The following is a 14,355-nucleotide window of genomic DNA, read 5'->3' as shown; positions in this document are numbered from 1 at the left end:
AATTAGCCTCAAAACTATTTTCTCCGGCATATATTGCCCTTGGAAGTGTGTCCAATCGATTCAGCATCTCAAAATCAATTGAAATAGACACCTCAATTGTATCTCTAGGTTTAATACTTTTCAAACTATGGCCATTACCGTATTTGAAGCCATGTAGTGGCGGCCATCTTGGATTTTGATCGAAAACGAGGTGTTGCCATGGCAGGATTCGAGAAGACTATTTTTTGTGGCGAAGTATACCTTCCCTGAACATAATTCAGTTGATAAACCTTTGTTACAATTTTTGTCCAACCTAAGTTGTTTATTACCTAGCCTATATGTGTTTAATATGCAAATATTTAACCTTCCTCCAGAGTAAATGTGCATTTGTTTAGAATGAACTTCAAATCCTCCGAGTATTTGTATATAATGACAAGATTTCTAAAGAGTTTCGTCCGTTTTTGTTCTATCATTGTAATACTAAGTAGCTTAATGCAGAACCATGTTAAATTTCCGTTTTAATTACCGCTATGTAAACATATGGGGAAAACCAAATTATTATAGATAATTCTACTACATGAACGTACATGACATTCCATGTTTGTTAGCGTAATGGAGTCAAACATTTTTCACTCAGCATAAAATGAAGGAAACTATGCTGTAATAGTTTTACTTGTTTTATTTCATGTAAGTTCTTATTATCAACAATGTACAATATGTCTATTTTTGTTAGATAAAGGTAATATCAACAATGCATTGCATTACATACTCAAATAAGATATGAACATCAATCGGGTTATGACAGGTTGTAAATGTAGAATGTATTTCTTATTCAGAAAGACATTGGCGCTACAGTACACTCGTTTACCATTAAACATTTCATATACCAGTCTTATTTTCATTTTTGTAAACTTATCGTTAATATTATTATTACATTCAGTTACACAGATACAGATTGAACGGACAACAGGCTAGACCTATGCTAACTTTTCCCTTGAGTATTTAAAGAAAAGAACAAAAGTTTCTTACATGGGTCTGACAAGTGGATAGGAATATCTCAGCCCGAGTGAGAGATTTTGGCTAACCAATCAATGAACGTATTGATATACTGATGACATCATTGTAAAGTGCGTGTGGACTGTCTTTTCCCTACTCCTGTAAAAAGTTATATTTTCCCTAGCAACCCTGTCAAGTATGTGAGAAACATATTTCTTTCATACCTACGGGTATAATTTTGGCTGGTCTCATACAATACTCTCATGCCGCCTGAGGCTGTATTTCATGGCTACCCATGCAATACAGTCTGGTGACGTCACAGTGTCAACAAAATTACTGTTTGTATGGTAAACGTTTTTTCATCTATATTTGTGACTTGGCTAGTTTTACTTTAAAATGTAAAAAATAATGATTTGTGTTGAAATTATCGCGCAGTTTTCATGCATGAAGAACTGATTTGCAGTCGCGGTTTTCTACAAACTTATTTCAAACTGGCAGGATATCATAGAGGTAATTATAGTATGAGAAAAATACTCTATAACGGAAAACAAAATGTTATAAAACGGCAAGCTCTGGATTTTATAACATTTTGTCACCCTCAGAATATCCTTATCCTTCATATCCACATAATAGTATTAAAAACGACTAACAAATCACACGTATTCTAATGAATTGTTAGTATCAAACTTTAAAACAGCTAGGTCAAAACTATCTATTGTTGTTCGTATGATGCGACAGCTGCTTTGTAGATATCAATTCCGGTTTTACAAATGATAAAACATCAAGTCATTTAGACTACTGTTAGATGGTGGGAATGAAATTACACTTCATTCATTACGATTCATTATGTCACACGATTATTATAGTACGTATAAAACAATACCGAACGGTAAATTGCAATACATTGTCACGTTACAGATATGTTTTATCAAAGAACTGAAACCAACTTATTCTCGTGGCGAATTGATTTTACGTTTTCGTGCCGAAAAAGTCTATACGGTGTGGACTTTCTTTACTTCTATATTGTGTATACAAAACTTTTAACTGAGCTTGGCTGGGAGCTACTAAGTGATAGAAGGAAGTATTTTAGACTTAAAATGTTATTTAAAATTAAACATGATCTCGCTCCTCCATATTTGAAATCGCTCTGTCCACTCCTTTCACATCGCACTCCAAACTACAATTTCAGAAATTCTAATACACTACTTCCAGTTCCTTCCAAAAAAAAACATTCTATCACCAATCTTTCTTTCCAAAAACTATTAGAGACTGGAACAATCTTCCCGAACACATAAGGAATAAACCCACTCTTAACTCTTTTTCACAAGCACTATCAAAACTTTCGACTACAAAATCAAATCCACTAAATACGTATGGGCATGGAAAAGGTAAAATCAATCAATGTAGATTAAGAATGGGCCTTAGTGCCCTAAACAAACATAGATTTTCTTACAAATTGACACCAAATAAATATTGTGATTTATGTGTAGACTCTCCTGAGCATGAAAAACACTTCTTTTTATTATGTCCTAGATTTATAATCCCACGTACAAAACTAATTCAAAATACTTGTAAAGAGCTGGCTCCAAATGTCAATCCTGACCTTATCATCAATCTCATACCTGATATCTTTGTCAAAATTTTATTATATGGCTCTGAAGATAATACCGATTCATCAAACAAAATTATTTTTGATTCCGTTTTCGAATACATCATCGACTCCAAAAGATTCTAAATAATTATTTCTTTACACTTCATTTCCACTCCCATCTGCATCTGCATCGCTCTCTCCCCCTCCTTCGCCTGTCTCTCTCTAAGTCTCACCCTCTTCTCTCTCGATTTTTTTTCTCCCTCTTCCCTTTCTCATTTTATTTTTGTCATGGAATGTTTGTGTGAGTGAGAGTGTGTGCGTTATTCAAATGTATTGTCATGTATATATTGTATTGTCATATGTGTCGAGGAGAGCATCTAGTAGCCCTAGGGCTGTGTGCAATCCTCGTTAAAGAAATAAAGAATTAGAACATTGTGTATTTTACGCCGATTTATATTCGCCCTATTACCCGCGAAATCCGTTTAAGGTTTAGGAGACTGTTTAAACTAGGGATTGTTTTTATATGCCTATACAACACATCGTTGGTGTATTGACATACTGACTAAACCTCGCATGGAACTAAAATGTTTTGGTCTTTATTAGTTTAACAACTTACTTACAGCTAGGGACATGTATAAGAATGTGCCAAGTTTATTGGTGGAGGAAAAACGGAGCATCCAGAGAAAAACCGCCTGCCAGCAATCAGTTCCTGGCAACTGCCCCGCATGGGATTCGAACTTGCGACATAGTGGTGAAGGGCGTTTGGTACTATGTCGAGACATCTTAATCACCGCGGTCCCAGGAACCAAAATAAATTGATCAAAATACTTATAAAGGAGTCCAGCCATGACGCAAGCTAAGATTCTCATGTCGTTTCCATAACATCTGAGTTTACTAGCATTTGTCAGGCACATTGAACTATCTCTGTATATATCATGTTTGGTTTGATGTGTCGAGGTTGGTTTTATTTGAAGAACGCTTCAACTTAAATACCAGTCTTTGTGTTTCCAGAGCGCGTTGTTGCATTTTTTTCATATTTTCATGAAAATTATTTATCGTTAAACTCATTTTAAGTTTTGAAAAAGGATCATTTTTTTTCTTTCTAAAATAAGAATATTTTTTCATGGAAGAGTCCGGATATTTCTGCTGTTTCTTCTTTTTCATGTCATTATTCAACTTCTTTATTACTTCTTGAGACAGAGTAAAGCGTGGTAAAATCTTCGTTAAAATTGTCGACACACCTTCAGTAGTGACAGTGGAATTCCGCGTCATAATGAACTCAATTAAGATCATGTAATATAGCCGAGAATCAAGATGATCAGTTTTCAAGATTTCCTTCGCTGTAGCTTCCAGCTGGTCTTCAATCTTCCGATCTATGATTCGAATAGGTTTATCAAAGTCATGTTTTCTTTCCCGCGTTTGATATGGTGTATCAGTCTGGTTTATGGTTGCCAGGATATGCGTATACAAAGGCTGATGAACAATCTGTAACACTTTATACTTAATGTTATTTAGACCATCATTCTTCCATCGATGAACACTCATTTTTAGAAGACGATTCCTACAAATAATAAACGATTCATTATTGTGTAATATACGATTTTGTAAACTAACACTTTCTACATAGTTCAGGATATTTCTGTAAAATATTTATGTGTTTGCATATCTTGATACTTTCTGGAGGTCATCGTAAAATGATTAGGATAGTTAATCAAATTAAATACCTCATTCAACCTATCTCCGTTCCATATCTTATACTCGTTCCCTAACATATCACCGTACTCCTCGTTTACTAACATATCCTCGTTCTATAATCTATTCCTGTTCACCAGCATTTCTCGCTTCACTTACATGTCCCCGTTCCCTAATCCATCCTCGTTCACTGACCTATTCTCGTTCCCTAGCCTATCCCTATTCCCTAATCTATCTTCGTTCCCTAACCTATCCCGCTTTACTAGCCTTTCCCTGTACCCGTACCCTAACATGTTCTCTTTCCCTAACACGCCCCTGTTCCCTAACCTATCCCGATTCCCTAGCCTATCCCCATTCCCTAATTTGTCCCCGTTCCCTAAACTAACCCCGTTCCCTAGCCTATCCCTGTTCCCGTTATCTAACACGTTCCCTAACACGTCCCCGTACCATAACCTATCTCCGCTCCATAACCTTTCTTCGTTTCCTTAATTATCATCGCCTATACCCGTTTCCTCACGTATCCCCGTTCTCTTACCTGTCCTTGTTACCTAACCTATCCCCGTTCCCTGACCTGTCCTCGTTCCCTTACCTATCATCTTTCCAAAACCCATCCCTGTTATCTAGCCTATACCCGTTCCTTAACATATCCTCGTTGCCTAACATTAACACCTTTCCTCTTACCCATACATATGTTATTATTCAAAACACTAGTTCCCTATTATGGGATTATTCCCTAACATTCCATCTTTCCTGTCCTTACTGTCTTTCAACAAATATCTATCATCGTCCGTAACAAATCCTTACACGCATTTCCCAGTTTCCTAACTTGTCCTAGATTCCGTCAGGTGTCTAAGTATCTTTACCTTTTCCCATTTTGATTATTTCATTAAGTTCCTTACCATAGCTTCATTATTTCATTACATATGCTAATTTCAACGTCCCAGTTTCATTGCATGTCCTTGTTTCCCTACAGGTTCTAGGTTTGCTTACGTGTCAACGATTCCTTACCCGTCCTTTTTTCCTTACCTGTACTCATTTTTCCACTATTCATCGTTTTTCGTCTCCATGACCTGTCCTAGTTTCCTTATGTGCTCTAGTTAATTTACCTGTCATATTTGCCTCCTGTACTCATTTCCCGGTCCTCCATCATTCATCGTTTCTCGTTTCATTACCTGTCATTATCTTTGTTTATAATTTCCTTACCTTTCCTTGTTAAGTTTACTCTGATTATGTGGCAACATCCGGTAGGCGCTGACATCTGACGTGTACCTAGTTACCGCTAGACCAACGGTACGTATCCTTAGGAATAAATAATAAACATCAATATTTAATTAATTGAAAACAATATCAAATTCGAGCCGTGAATTGTGTAATTTTGTTCGTAAATTAATGTAAATATTCTACATCTTTGCATTTTTATTATTTTAGGTAATAAGGGCACGAAGTGCGAAGCACTTCTAAGGTAACACATACATGAAAATATAAGAAAAAATTCAATCTTCAAAATTCAATCCTACACACTGACAGCTTCAGTTAGCGGCCGCCATTTTTTAACCCACTGTAATAAATTACATCAGCGTGAATGCGATGCTTTGATTATTTATGTAATCAAGCAGTTCAAGCGGCTTTTATGATCCAACGAACGTAATCTTCATCAGACAGAAGCTCAGTGCTATTGCTCTTTATTTGCAAATGTTCAAGTGATAGACCACCTTTCAATATAATCAGCTGCCCAAAAACGGAATATCTGTTACGGAAATCAAAAAATTCTTCCTCCTCTTAAGTGGATTTCCTTCTCAAATATTTTTTTTATTTTTTTTGAGTTTGTGAGGGTGTAATGATAATAAATGACGTGTATATTAGTAACATAAACTTAGCACGGGCGCCATTATCATTATACCCTCATAAACTTAGCACGGGCGCCATTATCATTATACCCTCATAAACTTAACACGGGCGCCATTATCATTATACCCTCATAAACTTAACACGGGCGCCATTATCATTATACCCTCATAAACTTAACACGGGCGCCATTATCATTATACCCTCATAAACTTAACACGGGCGCCATTATCATTATACCCTCATAAACTTAACACGGGCGCCATTATCATTATACCCTCATAAACTTAACACGGGCGCCATTATCATTATACCCTCATAAACTCAACACGGGCGCCATTATCATTATACCCTCATAAACTCAACACGGGCGCCATTATCATTATATACCCTCATAAACTTAACACGGGCGCCATTATCATTATACCCTCATAAACTAAACACGGGCGCCATTATCATTATACCCTCATAAACTTAACACGGGCGCCATTATCATTATACCCTCATAAACTTAACACGGGCGCCATTATCATTATACCCTCATAAACTTAACACGGGCGCCATTATCATTATACCCTCATAAACTCAACAATGTGTAAATATATTCCTTAAACATTTACAGTTTTTTACGCAAATGAATATTATTTATTCTCGCGATTTAGTTGCATACTTTTCTTTATATACCCATATTTTCTCTCTCCCGTCATCGTCAACGAATTCAGTTTAATAGCTAATTGTAATCAAGTCATTCATATGTTCCCACCAAAAGTGGGATCATCAAACCTCGTTTCCCGTCGCACTGCTGCATTGACAACAAAACTGTGGTATTCTATGTCAACTAGATTAAATTTATACCTCAAATAATGGCAGAATCTTCAAATGTTATATAAACTCTTGTCATCACACAAGCCCACTGTGCCAGATCATATTATAACAGCTTATATATCTGAAACCTACTCACAAGAAATCGTTCATACTAATGGGTATTGACATTAAAACAGTATTCATTTTTCTAGGAGTTTGTTTGTCCTACCTTGCATACATATCGTCATCCTCACCGCCCCAATCAAAAAACTTGTTTGAGTAGCCATTCACCGCTTCAAATACCTCCTTCCTCATCGCTGTTACTCCACCGAACAAACTAACATAAGGTAACCTATAATACACAGAAATAAAGCAAAACTACAGCAAAACCAGCATTATTTCTAATCCGAATCCCTTTATATACCGGAAGAATAGCATTTTCTCTTTAATTTTAGCAGACGTAATTAATATGCTGTCGGTGATAGTGACACATGTTAAATGATAACAGTCTTAAAAGCAATGCCAAGGCAGTGCTTTAAATTGTATTTCCTATCCTGTTGCAAAAAGCCACTCTTTTGAGTCTTATCTGCTTTCTTCTTTATAACGGGCTCTCGTCTACCTTATGTCTTCCATGACACCGCCATACTTTTGGCATTGAGTTAAGCGCTAGCTCCCATGAGGAAGGCTATAGATTATGTCCCTTTAGTGGTAGTTTCTCAACATAAAGGATGTGGGATGGCTGATTTGCCCTTTATCAATATAATGTGATCGGCCAGTGAATTAGGCGATGTACTTCTATAGTGAGGATGCACCATAAGAAAGCACATAATATCACTATGATAAATAGACACAAGTCAACAGTCTCCCAAATTACAGTCATTCACACACGCAAATCACTGCATACAGGGAATGATAAATAGACACAAGTCAACAGTCTCCCAAATTACAGCCATTCACACACGCAATACACTGCATACAGGGAATGATAAATAGACACAAGTCAACAGTCTCCCAAATTACAGCCATTCACACACGCAATACACTGCATACAGGGAATGATAAATAGACACAAGTCAACAGTCTCCCAAAATACAGCCATTCACACACGCAATACACTGCATACAGGGAATGATAAATAGACACAAGTCAACAGTCTCCCAAAATACAGCCATTCACACACGCAATACACTGCATACAGGGAATGATAAATAGACACAAGTCAACAGTCTCCCAAAATACAGCCATTCACACACGCAATACACTGCATACAGGGAATGATAAATAGACACAAGTCAACAGTCTCCCAAAATACAGCCATTCACACACGCAATACACTGCATACAGGGAATGATAAATAGACACAAGTAAACAGTCTCCCAAAATACAGCCATTCAATAGGAATGATAAATAGACACAAGTAAACAGTCTCCCAAAATACAGCCATTCACACACGCAATACACTGCATACAGGGAAGATCTGAAGTAAATGTTAAGTCTAATCAATCATCTAAACAAATACAGTTGAACTACTCACTCGTAACCAAACTTGTCGATGGCAACAGACATGTGTCGGGGATTCTCAGGACACGTATACATGTTGTTATCGTTTTCTGGGATCAGGTCAACGTCGTGGAAGATAAAACAATTATAACCATATTTCTTGCTCACTTCAAGAAATGCGATGTTCATGCTAAGTGCTTTGTTGAATTTTACGGCTGGATCCTTACAAATGAAAAGAAGAAAACATCAAAACTACAAATGCAGTAAAATATCAAAAATGAAATAACTTTCACTAAGCATTTAAACGCAGACAATGCTTTCATCATCTGGCAGTGTAAATAATCTTTACCATATAGGTCAGATGAGGAAAATGTATAATGAATTCCAGGAAAGTTTTTTATGTCAAATTTGACCTAAATCTTCTAGAATTTATAATTAAATATTTGTTGTTATATTTACGATAGTATGGATATTTTGTGTGATATTTGCAATGTAATGAAACTACATAATAATGATCCGCATGTATGTTTGAAGCACTCCGTACAGTCTGTAGATAGTGTTGGTATACTTTTTTTTCGGTACCACAGACGATATAGATCTGAACATTGATAGTAATCTTAATTCGGGTGTACTTTAATCCCTCTTAAATAGCATCTTATTGTGAGAAGATATTTACCAATTCTGTAACAAAGATGCCGTATTCAAGCTGTTGTTTCTGTAGTAAAGGATGGAGATTATTCAGAAGTATCCTAAGATGTCTGGTCCGATTACGAAAAGGGACGATTATTGCCACTTTATGTCGTGCTGTACAGGAAGTAGGGCGATAGACACCGCCAAACGTCACTTCCGGTAATCGCAATGCTAATTCTGTATCGTTATATTCCTTCACATTCGCAGATATCTTCCCGCCTAATTGGAAAAAATCACATTACAATCAATTCGAGTTAGCTCCAGCTATTATTGTTTCTTTTTTTCTTCTTCAGTAAAAGCCTTTTGTTTATGTAACTGGAAATTATTTATTGACAAGTTTAGTAATTTTAATAATTCAAACTTCTTAGTATTAAATAGTATCATACACCTTTTAGAGGTTTATTTGGACCAAACTCTGATTTTTCCGTTATATCTCTCTTGCACAAAATATCTATTTAAGTTATTCCTTTAAATCCAATATATTATTCATATTATTTGTTAGAAATTTCGGGATGATTTATTTTCTATCAGAATTGATGATGCGTACAACGACGTTTTGAAATATACATGTAACAAAACCATGTTAAGCGTTAATGCCACTACATCAGTTCTTAAAACATTATTATTTCACTACCATCTGATATATGTTTAAATGTACGATTCAATTGATTCTTCAAGGTTTGGTTTATTTTTCCAAATCAATACGCAATGTCAATGGTTATATTGTAACGTCACAACAATATCGAATTTTCACGCCATTCTCGGATTTTTTCCCCAAAATAATATTGCAAAAAGCATAAGCCAATGAGAAAGTCCGAAGAAGTATGAAAAGAACGAAAAATCATAATCATTATTACATTAAAGCAAGAAAACAAATCTTTCTTCTTTAACTTCTAATTATTTGCTTTGACCAATACTAGTTAAAACGTCTATTTTGAGTTGACGGATATTAAGTAATTTGGGCCTACTTCTGTTATATATAACAATACAGTTCATCTCAGTTTTATAAGCAGGTATGCTGTAGAGGTCAAGAAATACCTATATAGTGTTCATTGAAAAGTATTGTTTAAAGAACTCTATGACGCTTTGATAGTTTTTCTTATATACCTAAACAAGAAAAAACAATAAAGAAACAATAACGATAACATAACAATAAAAGTTATTTGTTGTTGTACTACAGAGGCATCATTACGTATATTAAACCTACTGTTGTATGGGATTTGATTGGTGGCATTTAGAAATACATTTTTATTACAACTGAAACATAGATACACCCATCCCCACTGAGTATAAAGCGATCTCTTTAAAAACATATTCCATCGTTAACCGGTATTATGATTGCTGTTTAAAATACTCTTAATGTAAGGAACACTTTATTGAACAGTTTAGACAACGAACAGATGACAATTGGTTTTATTCTTTATCTTCTCATTTCTTTCGAATCTAAACAATAGAGAAAGATTATCTTTAAAAGAGATGTTATCAATAATCTAATATATGGAGATATTTGAGAAGTATAGATGTATAAGAATAGGTTTCTGAGAAGGTGACAATACTTGTACTGATCCTGTTAAAAGCCTTGTTGAACACCTCCTCTGTATAACGGCTACCTTTAAAGACCACTTCGACATGGTCCCAAATGAGCATCGTCAGCACTATCTGCCCTGTGTATAACGGCCTGTTGATTATAAAGACAATATTTTCTTTGTCCTTTGGGAGGTCTTTATAGACAGATTTCATTGAAATGATAAAAATGAGATAGCTTTACTTACTAAGGCCAGGCGGAATCAAAGGACAGGGAGGAAGACCTGATTTGATATCGGTCACAATCTGCTGCCCTGAGTTGTAATTTGAAGTCAAGATATTGTTTAATGTCTGATAAACTGAGTTGTTACTTGACGTCACGGATTTGTTATACTGGCTAGCAATGATACCACGTAACGCCATAGTAAGAGGAACGCCAGGCGATGCCACTGATCTGGGGTTCCACACTATATCATTTTTTGCTGCAATCTGTCCATAGTACCAAGTCTCTTGTATTTGGTCCCGGGATACTAACGCCGGAACTTCTTGTCGGCTATAGGTATACTGGACGAAAACAAAAAACAGCGCTGCTTCACACAGTAAAACCGTTAAAAGTCTCTTCCAAAACGTCTCTGAAGAGCCCTCTTTCAGATATTTCAGGTATCTCGTGGCCATATTGGAATTGGGGGTTATGGTATATTAAACCTTCCCGTATGTTTCCGCTTGATTTTCTATCAATGGCACTTAATCGACATCGTTCCGCATGATTGACTATTCTATTACTTGCCGCTGGTGACGTTCACCATAGTCCAGACTCAAACATGAGTAAATACTTCACTTCATATCATTTTCCATTATTAAGGTACATTTGTTTAATATATTTCTCTTTAAAACTGGTCGCCATCACCACTGAATATTGTTATCATTCTGACTGTTTCGAATCACTGATTCTCTCTGCATCACTGCCCTCTTCCTGAAATAGTAACAGGAAAGGGGTTTAAAGGTTAATTCTCTAATGGAAGAAGATATTACTGCAAACGTATCTCAATTACTGTGATATACGGTATAAAAATCGTCAAAGTGCAGAATCAACAACAAAGCTTACTATCAGGTTTAACAAATACCATCATTGTCATTGAAAAATTGTAAAAGGTTAAAGATGCTCCACCTCTGACAAACTATTTTTTTCTCAATCAGAGCATTTTAATGAATATATATCCATAATAAATGTTAATAGCAACCAATTGATGCTTTTCTATTCTAAATATGATTATGTATTTAACATTTTCCCTATTGACTATATCGATCTTTGTCTTTAATTTGGAAAAATAGGAATTTCCATTGGACTAATTATACACCCTTATGTCATAGAGAAACAGTCTGGTACAGATACAGTGTCAGTGTTTGGAGATCTTAGCCGAATACATTAATGATATAGGATAGCTATCTAGTAACCATGGCAAGAAATTCGAATATGGCCGACTGCTCTGCACCAGTGCCCTCGGTACCTGTCCAAATCAATACCCGTAGAGATGTGTATTTAGCCTTATTTATTAGTAAAAACATACCTGACTACACAAGTCTCTAATGGCTGGTAGCTTATGAAGCAGACAACCCGGTTCTTTAAAGAAAATACATTTTAGTTATATATACACAAACATCTTTATGGAGGTCGGGATATACTGCCTTCCCCGACCACAGATGACTGAAATGAATTACTGTCACCTACATAGCTATACATTGTATATAGGATAGTGAATATGAGTGCTGTCACCTAACGTTTATACTATACACGTGTCCTAAACCTCATCAATATTCAACATATAATGAAGGCTGTGCTCGGGTGTAATAATGGCAAAGTTACGTATTAAACTACCCATCTTACCGTTCGGTTGCATTTGGTGATACTGTTTCTTGTTTGCCACATCCACCTTGACATACCTGGACAACACCTACCTGGTGTTTAAACGATTACCTGGATCTCAATGCTGAATACACGTAATATTACTGAAGTCGACGCACCCGTACAACACACGTACATACGTACCTGACCTACCTCAAAGAATCCCCGTCCTTATAGATCGTGTTGACATTTAACACGGGTCTATTCACCTCAATGTCTGGTCGTGACAAGTGTGGTTGGTGTAAAAAACAAAAAGACTGTCTTCGCTTGCAGCGTCACTGACTACTGTACCGCACACGGATCCGTTACACGAAAAACATATGTATACAAACACGATACTACAGGTGTTCGGCATGCACTTTAAATAGCTTGATTACAACCGTAACATTATTAGTATGTGCTGTGATTTATTTCGAATGATCATCAGAACTAACTTCACCCGAAGTTGACAAGACTGATTTGTCAAAATAAGGCGACCACCTAACCCATGCATAGCTATTTATAGATATTTTAAATGCCTGCACAACCGAACAGTGATTGGAACCCCAAGTGCCCAAAAATATCCCAATGGGATTATGTAATAAGGCTCTAGATATAGATTCAATAGAACTCATGCATAACTAGGCGACTTTTTTATATGCTGATGAGCTGATAAGCTCAAAGTAGTAAAGATCTTGAAATTAAATAACCAATGGCTTTGAACGTTTAATAGAAATAATTATAAATAAAAACGGTTTAGAATGACAACGGTTGATACATATGTACATTAACAATGTTGTCCCTTTGTGTCATAAACGTGTCTTTGTACAGTGATATGGGTAGTAGTGTGTATACTGTAAAACAAATGTCTTTCTCCGCTACTGAATTTCGCGACTAAGTTACATTCACATAAAAGTTGTAATGAGATAAAAACGGTTTAAAGCTAGTATATTAATGATTCGAAATAAAAGGCCAAAATAAGTTCAAAGTAAAATCAAAAATCATTGTTTTGGAATATATATTCAGCCACTATAGGGCCTTCTTCAGTCCAGTATAACACTAACACAACGTGTTCGACTACATGGTTGTTTACATCTATTGTGCGCAGGTGCTAAATGTCTAGGTCCGCTTGATGTTTATGATTTATGATTTTATGTTTATTTCGACCCTGCACGCGATGTGCACTAAATTAATCCGGTCTGTATAAACAACAGTTATAACCACAAGATACTTTGTCAGATAGACTCGTTTAGCCATATACATGACACTGATGTATCAAATGGGATATTATATGCAATTGCACGCGCGGTTGAAACGTCGGATGTATCAGTTTTTCGAGGTGGCAATCAAATTGCGGTCGAAATGTCTGACAATCGACAAAGGGTGTGTTATACCCACAAGATACTTTGTCAGATAGACTCTTGTAGCCATACATGATACTGAAATATCAAATGGGATTGTCAGATAGACTTTTGTAGCCATATACATGGCACTGATCATGCCGTAAGATATATCATAGGTAAATGTGCTAGTCAATTAGTCCCTCATTAAATGTTTATATACTTAGATGCTGGTAAACATAAGATCCAAACTCAATTATTTTGTGATATACACGGATACTTCAAGTCAGGGAAATCTTGACCGTGTTACGTAGGATTTATCAGTCCAGCCAATCCCAATGCTTAATGCTATACAAACACCATATTTTTTGTATGCTTGTCACCAATAAATACACCAATAAAATATTTGTACGGAAAATGTTTGTTGTTATACTGAAGCTTAACTGACTACTTCAGGATATTATTAAGTGACATTTTTTTTCAAAGCCGACAACGACTTGACACATGTAAAT

At 35.9% G+C, this 14,355-nt stretch overlaps 1 protein-coding gene across 5 annotated transcripts; it reads right to left on the bottom strand.

Moving 5' to 3' along the window:
• Positions 1 to 640: 640 nt before the first annotated feature.
• Positions 641 to 12,942, bottom strand: LOC138334777 (beta-1,4-N-acetylgalactosaminyltransferase bre-4-like). Of its 5 annotated transcripts, XM_069283498.1 has the most exons (8): positions 12,507 to 12,607; positions 12,190 to 12,242; positions 10,870 to 11,594; positions 9,084 to 9,316; positions 8,442 to 8,629; positions 7,137 to 7,259; positions 5,462 to 5,557; positions 641 to 4,127 (listed from the first exon to the last, which is right to left on the bottom strand). In XM_069283498.1, the coding sequence occupies exons 3-8, from the start codon at positions 11,294 to 11,296 to the stop codon at positions 3,500 to 3,502; spliced, it is 1,695 nt and encodes a 564-aa protein (XP_069139599.1). In that variant the 5' UTR covers positions 11,297 to 11,594; positions 12,190 to 12,242; positions 12,507 to 12,607; the 3' UTR covers positions 641 to 3,499. The 5 variants fall into 5 exon arrangements, with proteins under 5 accessions (XP_069139599.1, XP_069139598.1, XP_069139600.1 ...); XM_069283497.1 differs by lacking the exons at positions 12,190 to 12,242; positions 12,507 to 12,607 and adding an exon at positions 12,669 to 12,942; XM_069283499.1 differs by lacking the exons at positions 12,190 to 12,242; positions 12,507 to 12,607 and adding an exon at positions 12,678 to 12,942.
• Between the last annotated feature and the right edge of the window lie 1,413 nt (positions 12,943 to 14,355).

This window comes from Argopecten irradians, chromosome 11 (genome assembly GCF_041381155.1).
Source record: "Argopecten irradians isolate NY chromosome 11, Ai_NY, whole genome shotgun sequence".
Classification (NCBI taxonomy): Eukaryota; Metazoa; Mollusca; class Bivalvia; order Pectinida; family Pectinidae; genus Argopecten; species Argopecten irradians.
This window is presented reverse-complemented; position numbering and strand designations above follow the sequence as displayed.

Excerpts from the sequence above, each read along its gene's own strand:
- LOC138334777 (XM_069283497.1), bottom strand. The coding sequence starts at position 11,296 with ATGGCCACGAGATACCTGAAATATCTGAAAGAGGGCTCTTCAGAGACG. Across the intron at positions 8,630-9,083 it reads GCATCTTTGTTACAGAATTG|GATCCAGCCGTAAAATTCAA; the intron begins GTAAATATCTTC and ends TTCATTTGTAAG. Across the intron at positions 5,558-7,136 it reads GATGACGATATGTATGCAAG|GATACGTACCGTTGGTCTAG; the intron begins GTAGGACAAACA and ends TTTATTCCTAAG.